This window comes from Tachysurus fulvidraco, chromosome 21, assembly GCF_022655615.1.
Source record: "Tachysurus fulvidraco isolate hzauxx_2018 chromosome 21, HZAU_PFXX_2.0, whole genome shotgun sequence".
Classification (NCBI taxonomy): domain Eukaryota; kingdom Metazoa; phylum Chordata; class Actinopteri; order Siluriformes; family Bagridae; genus Tachysurus; species Tachysurus fulvidraco.
In genome coordinates this window covers 16,804,743-16,815,669 of record NC_062538.1, presented here as the reverse complement: position 1 = coordinate 16,815,669, position 10,927 = coordinate 16,804,743, and the positions used below count along the sequence as shown (strand labels likewise).

Sequence of the window (10,927 nt, the reverse complement as noted above, 5' to 3'; positions counted from 1 at the left end):
CCACTGGCGGATGCAATATCCAAAGTCGATGGCTTTGCAGGAGAACAAGAGCAGGAAAAAAAAATTCCTCTCCAAACCAATCTGGTTGTTTTTTAAACCCCCCATCTAGCCCCCCCCCCCATTTCCCCTTTCACATCATGCCAAAGCCCCCAATGTAAATGGATCCTCCTTAGGCTTCATATCGAAGCCTTGTCATACATCTTACTAACGGGTTTTATATTTTCACACGTAAAGTCTTTAGAATGGTGAATCAGGACACCTCTCCCCCCTGCCCGTCTTCATACCCTCCAGATGTTCATCCACCAAAGCCATCAGAGAAATGCAGTGGAACCAGAGAAAGAGAGGATAATTACAGTGAATATTAATTGTCTAGCAATACTGGACACCCGGAATATAAAATAATGACACCTCCTTTATTTTTTCCTATAACCATTGTACCAATCACAGACATTCTGCTGTATTCCTATTAACATTGTGACCAATCACAGACATTCTGCTGTATTCCTAAACCTTGTACCATCACGACACTGCTTATTCCTATTAACATTGTGACCCAATAACAGACATCTCTGTATTCCTATTAACATTTGACCAATCACAGACATCTGCTGTATTCCTATTAACAGCCTTCTGTGACCACTCACACCAGGCTGTCCCATTACTCAGAGTGCTTAAACAGTAAGGAAGTACTTTTAAGGAAGTCAGTCCATGCTAAATTAACACAGTCTTTGTCAGCCTTTTTTACATTTATCCACACTTCCCTTCCTCACACACTTAGTGATTTTTCCCCCCAGCTAACAATACACCTCATTCTCTCCTTAGTACAGCATAGTGCTTTATTTATGCTTGTACAAATATGTACACCGGGTTACGCATGTGTGTGTGTGTTACCAAAAACAGAAGAGTGCATGATTTGTTCCCGTTTGGAAAATAAATCATAACTTTTCCTTCTGTGGGAAATTGAGCCTTTTTCGACCTTCACTTCCCCCCAACGAGCTAATTAGTGGTTGGAAAAAGGCGGTGGTGACACACCGTTAGGGAGGAAGAATACATTGTGGGGGGAGAGTATCACCCACACAACGCTCTCTTTCACACCCGCCACACACCCCTTTGTTGTCGCGGAAATGAGAGACTGAACCAGCCTCCCACTGCAGCACCTTTCACATGCAGCATACAGACAGACTCCCACACACTCACAAAAAGTTTGTGTTACTTCCTTTGAGTACCTTTTCCCCCAGCAATCATTATTAATAAATCGCTAATTAAATGTTTATACTACAAGCCAACTTTATTTTAATGTAGACTTCCACAGTCCATTCATAAACACTGGGAAATTCTTAACGGCTGCCATGTTGTATTAAAATTGATTATATTATAATTAAAAACATATGTATTAAACAACCGTTCAATGTGACCGACAAAATTCCTAGTAATAAGAAATTTTGGACTTTTTATGAGTTTGTCCAGAACTTTCAACTGACCTATTCTTAATCAAATCTAACCCTAACCTTAAACCTTAGTAACCCAAAACAAAAACAACAGTTTACATGCATAGCTTATTTCAAAGAAGTTCATAATCCCTGATTCCTGATGATATAATAAGATGATGAATGATTATTGTGTGTGTAATAACATGTTACCGTATTCATCACCCCAATTAAGCGGATGACCAGCTGAGCTAGAATCAATATCTGGAACAATCAGACCTTCCTGTCACAGGACTTATCGGATCTCCCTCTCTGTGTGTGGTGTGTGTGTGTGTTTTGTGTGTTGTGTTTTTTTTTGTGTGTGTAAAACACCAAGGAATGTTGGTCTGTCCGCGCCCCGCTCGCGACCTCTGTCGGGCCGTCCCTTAGCGTGCACACACGTGGAGACAGGGGTGGGGACCGCGGCGCCCCGTGCCGCGCGGCCGTGGTCCAACACCACGCATTCTAATTAATATATTAAAATCAACAAATCTGGGTTATTTTCTTCCATTTCTACACTGCAGGCATGGTGAGACTCCTGCTATTGTCATTCTTCGCGTTCTCTCTCTCTTATCGGTCCGCTGGCGAAGCTCTCAACATGCATTCCCATGATTTCATACACCATAAAACACCCAACTCTCGTTCTTTCGCCACAGCTGTTGATCTGTTATCTAGGGCAAACAGAAACAGACAGTGACTATGTGATCTACACAGGCGATGAGTGCGTGAAAGAACGTGAAGGACAACAAGTGACGAGAGGAACAGAGATGGTCAGTGGTCTGTTTCCATGTGCTGTTTTTTTGTCTCTTTGGTCCCAGTGTATCTAACAATGCGTACACCTGGGGGATTACACTACGATAGTCTTCGTTCTTTTTCCATGTTTCTGGATTTGACAATACAAATCAGCCCTACACAACCTCAGTGGACAACTTTAGAATCCTTTCTGTGTACTCTGGCCTTTTCACATGTTGAGCACATTTAGCAATCCACTCCATTCTACCGTGTGCATTTCAATCATCGAGTATACGATGCATTGGAGTCAGAGCACATACAGTAAATGATACAGTGAAACGCTCGCAAAATTATGGATTAGTGCTTTTAACCTTCAGAATTTGTCAGTTCTCCTCGGAAAACGATCTTACCCAGCTAGCAGTTTCCACAAAGAGACTGTGAATGAGCCTTTCATCGCAGAGCGATTCAGGATACTAATACTCAAATGTGAGTGTGTGAAGCTTACAACCAGCCTTTACCTGCAACTTAGGGCAAAAGCTCTTTCTCTAACGACCATGAGCCGCTCAAAGTGTTAACGTTTAACACATATGATACATCTCCACGCAGCTAAAGGCGGTGTGTCTATGTGCAAGTTTTAAATCTGATATACACAAATATACTCCGTTTAATGTTCTGGTGTGTCTCCTAGCTCATGAGAGTGTGTGAGTGAAATGTTATGTTACGAAACATCAACATGTTATCTGCTCATACTGATAGCATGCTTGTGTGTACACAGGTAGTGTGTAGAGAATCAGGTGAAATTCAGACACTGCGTGCTTACTTTGTACGTTAGCAATTCTAATTGTACTGTACACTCCAGTGACTTATGTCTATTGCTATGGTCATCCTCCTCAACTGGAAGGAAACATAAATCTTACCCACACGCGCACCACGCTCCCCTACCCAACTACTCTCTTTCTCCATCTCTCCATCATGAAGCAGCCTGCTGCTGATGACCTCAGGGTCTCCACCATGCAGAGAAACCTGAAACGTCTGTTTCTTTAGGTGTGTGTGTGTGTGTGTGTGTGTGTGTGTGTGTGTGTAGCGCGCAGAGCGAGCAGAGCTCGCTCTCTCGAGAGACGACGCTCGCTCGCTCGAGCAGGTACAGTGTCGAGCATGTGCACCCTCCCTCGCCGAATCCATCGACAGTGACCGCTAGTACCCTGTCAATAGACACGTTGCTGTAGCGCCACGCCTAAGACAAAGAAGAAACAAAGCGTGCTACTCCTGTAGCGCGTCGAGATCTAGATCGAGAGTAGCACCTACGACGCGCTGGCGAAAACGTTGCTACGCGTTAAGGCCCGTTTGGCTGTTTGTGTCACCCCACTCCTAATCTACCAAACAACACACTCTCTATTTCTGTCAAACATAACCTCTTTTTTGCGAGCGAGCTGCCAAATATTCCCATATTCGTTCGAGGCATAACTGATTCAATGCGATTCAGGGCAGGCCTTACTGACATTACAGTATTACTAAAGCACTGAAATGACAGAACTGTTCTATATTCCTTATTAGAGCAAAAACAAACTGCACCTCACATTAACTGAAGTTAATCAGGGGCTTTTCATATCAACTCAGCTATCTCTATACAAACACACACACCACCCACACACACACACACACACAAACACACACTACGCACACACACATCACATGTCACAACACCACACTGCATGAGCTTGATCTGCACCGTAACCACAGACATTGACGTTTTTAACTCGTTTAACTGCTTCTGTCAGGGTTCTTATACCAGGTGTTTTTCAATTGACAACGTGTACTGTACTACACACACCACACACACAGCGCGTGCACTAGCAGACTAGGACACTAACAAACACTATACTTTTGAGGCCCCCCTGGCCTAGTGAGTGTTTGTAAAAAGTCATGGCCATGTTTTTTTTCTGGAATCTAGCATGTGTACTGTGTCTTTCTGAGACAGTGCTGAAGTGGATGTGGAGTGCTCTCTCTCTCTCTCTCTCTCTCTCTCTCTCTCTCTCTCCCCTTTGTTCTCAGTGTTTGCTGAAGGGAAGCTTTTTATGACTTGTTTCAAGAATCAAACCAAACTATAAATATGGAGACATTACCAGAATCCGCCCCTTGATGTTTTTTCTTTTAAGTCTCTTCTTTCTACTTTTTTCTCTCTCTCCTCTCTTCTCTTTCCCTCATTCTTTATTCTTCTTTGGTCTTTTCATCTGTCTCTATTCTTTCCACCCATTCCATCCCCCATTAATTTTTTCCTTGTTCCACCTCACCCTGTTTGGTGTCTGCCGTTTTCTGTCATTTCCTGTATTTAGTTTTGGTCTGTTGGGTGTTAGTGATGTGCAGTGGACAAATGATGGCCACAGCATCAGCATCCAATGAAACTCAAGATTTACCCCACAATCGCTCATGCCAAGATGACCAAATGTCCAGATTGAAAGAGAACGTAGAGAGAAAATACACAGCTGATTCAAATGCCTGCTTATTTCATACATTCAGTTGGGGAAGAAAGGGTGAGAGAGGGAGGAATACAAGGTAAATGACAAAAACTAAGAAATCGAGAGAGCAAAACGGAACCAATGAAAGTCATAGAAAGAAAGGTGAAAAGATGGGAGAGAAAAAAAATAGAAAAGAAGATAACATAAAAAAAGAATGAGAAAGACAGAGATACAGATACAGATAAAGATAAAGAGCTTGTTTGGATTACTGAACCAGTTTCACACACATGGTAATAGTCAGGCCTCATGTTCTGTGTGCTGCCCTGGCAGTGTGTATGTTTCAGCTATCTTTCATTCATCCTGTCTTTAAATCTGTCAAGCTTGGCCTTTCTCCCAAAAGGTTACTTTTGGAGAGACAGTGATAGTGACAAAATGTCTGATGTAGACATCTTCTCCACACAATGTGGTGTGTAAGGGAGACACACAACACACACACACACACACACACACACACACACACACACCACACATATGAGGGAGAAAGAGAGAGAGAGAGAGACGGAGAGAGAGATTGAGAGATGAGAGAGAGAGGAGAGCGAGAGAGAGAGAGAGAGAGAGAACAGAGAGTGCATAGAACACTGACTCTGTGAGATGCAGTCTAAGGTTTTGGGTAAACACACACACACACACACCACACAACAACACACCCCACACACCAACACACCCCACACACAAACACACCCCCCACCCCACACACACACACAAACACACACACAGAGCGTTTCTGTTCTCTTACCATGAGTGAGTGTCTGTTGGATGGGAGTAGGCTGGTGCCGTAGTTGGTGCTCAGGGTGCCCATGGCTCCGTTTGTGGTTGTGTGAGTGCGAGTGTGTATGTGAGTGTGTGTGCGTGTGTGATGGCGTAATGAGGCCGTGCAGGTCACCGTGGCCAACTGCGTGCCTCTGAAGGACGTGAATCGCATCATCCAGTCGCTCCAGACGATCCTCTATACGATTCTGCTACAAAGATTAAAAGAAAGAGAGAGATTATATAAGTGGAGTGCAGATGCTTCCCGACAGATGTACTACATGACACGGTTAAGCCATTAGCATCCTGCCATGCTCTGTGGTATGTATAAAATGCTGAGCAGGACCAGTTTATTGCTTTTATTTTTACTCTCAATTAGAGAAATAAATCTGTACATCTAAATGTACTTACGACATAGGGTATAACACAATGCTATTACACGACGTACTGTACACAGTGCACGCTTTTCATATCATGGCAAAATAAATAACTATCACCTCAGTAAGTGACACATAGTGCAGAGGGTCAATCTGTCAATTCTTGTTCTATTTTAATAACATTTAACATAAAAAACACAATTTCTGCATGTCCACACTTGAACCCACTTGAGTAGCTTGTCAGGAATCATGTAGGCCCAAACACGCTGTGACTCATAAACATGCAACAGCATCACAGCCTTACCAGTGAGTGAATTGGAGGTTCGTAGTTTGGGGATGAGGCTCCTTGACCATTTCTGGACCAAACAGCTGAACTTGCAGCTATATGGAGTGAGAGAGAGCAAGAAAGAGAGAGAGAGAGAGGGGGAGAGAGAGAGAGAGAGAGAGAGAGAGAGAGAGAGAGAGAGAGAGAGAGAGAGAGAGAGAGCATATCTTAATTCAATGTTATTATTAAAGATTACAGAGATCATTTTGGTAAAATATAATAATCAACAATGAAGAAGGATTAAAAAGATTTCTAAACAATTTAAAGTATAATGTACTAATATACACTTATAAATAACAAACTTCTGTAGTTTGTCAGGTTTATTTTTCAGTATCTCTCTCTCTCTCTCCTCTCTCTCTCTCTCTCTATCTCTCTCTCTCACACACACAGCACATACACAGACAACACACCACAGTAGGCAGCAGACGAAGTTCGCATCTGCAGTTCTGCAGTTGCAGAAAACAGTAATTGGCACAAAGGAGGGGGCACAACACAGCTGGCATCTTTGTGTGTGTGTGTGTGATGAGAGAGAGAGAGAGAGAGAGAGAGATAGAGATAGAGAGGAGAGAGAGAGAGAGAGAGAGAGATTGTGAGGGAGTTGCTGGGAAACAGGTCGCCACAGAACCATCTTTCAGACCTGATGAGTGGAGCAGAAAATCTTGGCACAGAGTTTAGCCGCCATCTTGTTTGCATGCCAAACTCAGGGCTGGTGCAAACAGCTGCCTCTCGTTCTTTTCTTTTGTCTATCCATTTCTAATTCTCTCATCCTACTTCCCCTCTTTTTCTTCCTTTTCCCTTCCGTTATCTAGCCCACTCCTCCTGTGTATTTTTCCTCAAGGGTTTTAACATGCGAAATACTTTTTACAGCTCTATTTTTTCAGTATTTAGAAAATCTCAGGAAGTGGGAGAAACACCACACACACACACACACACACACACACACACACACACACCACACACCACACACACAAACACACACACACACAATTTCAAAAAGAAATTTGGGCTGGTCAAAAGTAAAAATAACTTAATAGCTGTGACCCTCTCTGTCAGCGGACCTCATTTAAAGAAACAACTGAGTAACATCTGTTTGAGTTTTAACCGATATGTCACGAATGGAGAAAGAGTGGTGAAGCAGAGTTAAAACAACTGTGTGGTGTGGGAGGAGTGTGTTACAACTGCCTGCTGTGAAGGAAGTAAAATATAACGCTTTAATAAGATAAACCTGTTTTGACATTTAGCCTCAACCTGTTTCATTTAAAATGTTTCAGATGATGATTCCTTGTGTATTTAGGGTAGGTGTTGCCTATAAACACTACAAGTCACTAAGTTCAAAGAAATGCAAGCTTAATTATGGAAAAAAGTACATGTAAAAGTTGCCATGTTAATCATTATTAATACAGTTTATATAGCTGTTTAAAACACATGTAAGTGTATGTGGCTGAGTAGAAAATCCACCTGCTGGTCAATCCACCTGCACTAGTTATAAACTCATTAATACGCTCCTCACAAACATAAACCCACAACATATCTGGAAGATGACAGGCACACACACACACCACCACACACATCAATTCCCACCACACCACACAACAACACTTACATACGTGAGTGAGGGTGGTGAGATCCCACTGGAGTGGAGGGGTTTGAGGAGAAACTGTTGTTGGTGTGATCAGGAGAGTAGATCTATAATGGTAGCACACATATCCATGATAAAAAAGGGTTAGGGGTAACACAACACACACACACACACACACACACCCACACACACAACACAAACCACACGCACACACACACACCACACAATCTTAGCATGCATATTAATATTAAACATCCACTAGCACCACCTGAGAAGGATTAATACAGGAATTAGTGAGCTACTGATGTTGTGTACAGTATGTATGCGTGTGTGTATGCCCCTGGTCGTGAGTTCCAGTTAATTAATTCATGAGCTTTTTAATCGGGGTATTAATGTTTCAGAATGCGTGTGTTTCCAGTATTTTGCAATTTGTTCTCTCTGAAATGCTGACATTAAGTCTATGTAAAGAGAAATGTGTATAAACACACACACACACACACACACACACACACACACACACACACACACACACACACACACACACACAGTCACACTGAGCTGTCTATAAATCATAAGTAAAACTAAACACATATTTAATGACTTATCAATAATCCAGACACACATACACACATAATGACATGTGAAAACTGGCTCCTAATGTTAGCTAATGAGCTAAGAACACATACTGATTAGTGTGGATGGAAAAATGTAAGATCATTCTGCAGTGAGATGTTAACACCACATGACCCATAATCCATCATGCTGTATTATATCTATAGTAAATTCACAGCGTGTGTGTGTGTGTGTGTGTGTTTGCGGTACATAATGCTTTGTATTATAACATCTCATGGAAATACTGATATTTACAGTTCTACTGTCACTATGCATACACTGTATGTTGTCTGTTTCTAAGATTATTTAACAGTCCCTGTGATTAGCTAGCCTCCTATACACTCTATATCCACATTTGTCGTGACTTGGTAATAATACGATATTTTAACCGTGTCATGTTGAAAGCATTCATCAGTAGACAATTGTGATGAAGCAAGTGAGACAATTGTGATGGTAGTTTTTGAAGATAATTGAAATAAAGTTTGAACAACTTAACTGCTTTTCATTGCCTTGTACTTGTACAAGTGTAATGACAATAATGTTGACTAATCTAATCTAACAATAATACTACTCTAATAATAGGATTCTCATTTACAAAACCTATTTAATACTAGTGATAGCTGTTTGAAATACATTCTTAAATCCTTGCTTGAAGTATATATCTGTTAATGACTCAGTGTAGGACAGATGAGCGATTTTAGTGTATGTTTGTGTTTAGTGACTGTGTTTAGCAACTTACCGAAGCCAAGGCCTTTCCTAATGCATCTCCAGTCTGGGAACTGCTTCCTGCTCCACTTGGCGCTCGATTAGCTAAAAGAAAAAAAATGACAGCGCTTTCTCAATTGCCTGCCACTCCTTGCATCTTGCAGTTTAAAGTGTAGCTTGTACATCACAAATGCCATGAAGGAAATCTTGGTCAGTTCTGGTACTGGGATCAAATCAGGTTTTAAATTGCAGTCTCACAATTCAGTTAAGCCCCATTTACAAGCACAACCACAGGCACACATATTTAGGTGCTGTTCACAACTGGACTGGGTCACTCAACACAGTTCCTATACCAGTTATTTGCAGCACTCATACTTGATTGCTGTGTTTGTTAATACATATGCTGTACATATGGGTATATGTACAGCATATATGGAAGTGTTTATACATTTGCATATATAATGAATATAATGTTCTCTTTATATAATGTATGCTTCTCTGCAGTTTTCATTCTCAGGATTTGGCAAGTATTCCCTCTTTTCCCACAGCCTGTTAAATGTGCATTTGTGTGTGTGTGTGTGTGTGTGTGTGTGTGTGTGTGTGTGTGTGTGTGTGTGTGTGTGTGTGTGTGTGTTTGTGCGTGTGTGTGTGTGTGTGAGGCTGAAATTTGTCCTTGTTTCCCGACCTCTATTTTACTTCATATAATACACTAATTTATAAACTCTCTCTCTCTCTCTGTCTCTGTCTCTCTCTCTCTCTCTCTCTCTCTCTCTCTCTCTCTCTCTCTCTCACACACACACACACACACACACACACACACACACACACACTTCCACATTTGGAAAAATGCCCAAGTTATAACCCGTAAAATCAATGTAAACGTGAATAGCAGCAACACACTATTGTGGAACCCCATACATCCCAACACACACACAAATAAAAAAACAAACAAACAAATAAAAAAAACTACAATATAAGCACAGAAACATATTTTAATTCAAAATTACCCCTTTTCATTTACACAGAAGTATAAATGCCATGACTGAGAAAAGATTCAACATCGTGCTATAAACTACTTGATTGCATATTAAGATAGAGAGAAGAAGTTACAGGAATGTACACATATGGACAAGTTGTCCAAAAGATTAATATAGAGATAAAATTTCAAATGTAATACAGTTCCTGTATTTCAACAGATAAAGTACTGTATTTCAGCAGTAAAGCGGACTAGGCAAATCTGATGATAACATCACAACCCAGGACTTAACTTGAAACCCACAGGGAAAAGAAGGAGAGACAGACTGAAGAACAGTTGGAGGAAAGACATCATCAAAGAGTTGGAAAGATGTGGCCTTAACTGGAACAGCATGGCGGGACAAGTTCAAAACAGGGCATATTGGAGAATACTTACTGATAGCTCCTTATTTGCTGCACACAGAGCCATAAATGCAGCCTTTATTTATTAGTAATGATACTATTAGATTGAAGAGTGAAGGGCTTGGTTAGTGCCTGAGGCCTTAAGAACGGAATTCATTTCAAATCCAATTACAGTAACTCGCTCGAAACACTTCAACTCTGATCAGGTTGGTTTGTAAGAGGAAATTTGGATGTTCTGGTTCAGTAAATGTTGATTGTTGGAATGCTGTAATTTTGGCACTATATTTCAAATCAGGATAAATAATACTGACCCGTGCTTCATTACTCAATAAACATGAAAACGTCTATTTGTGTGTTCATGTGTCTCTGTCCATATGTGACTGATAAAAAGTAAACATGCATCTTTTTTTTTGCCCCTCTATCCAGATGGGCAAGTTTGGATTCAGTTATATTGTGGATTGGAGTGACCTGAAACTGAACTCTCAATCTTT

At 41.2% G+C, this 10,927-nt stretch overlaps 1 protein-coding gene across 1 annotated transcript in view; it reads right to left on the bottom strand.

The window, feature by feature from the left end:
* LOC113633985 (transcription factor 4) overlaps window positions 1-10,927 on the bottom strand; it is a 150,628-nt gene that overhangs the window by 30,705 nt on the left and 108,996 nt on the right. Inside the window, exon 12 of the mRNA XM_027132696.2 lies at window positions 9,094-9,164. Coding sequence (XP_026988497.1) covers window positions 9,094-9,164 — 71 coding nt within the window. The remainder of the gene's footprint in view (window positions 1-9,093; window positions 9,165-10,927) is intronic.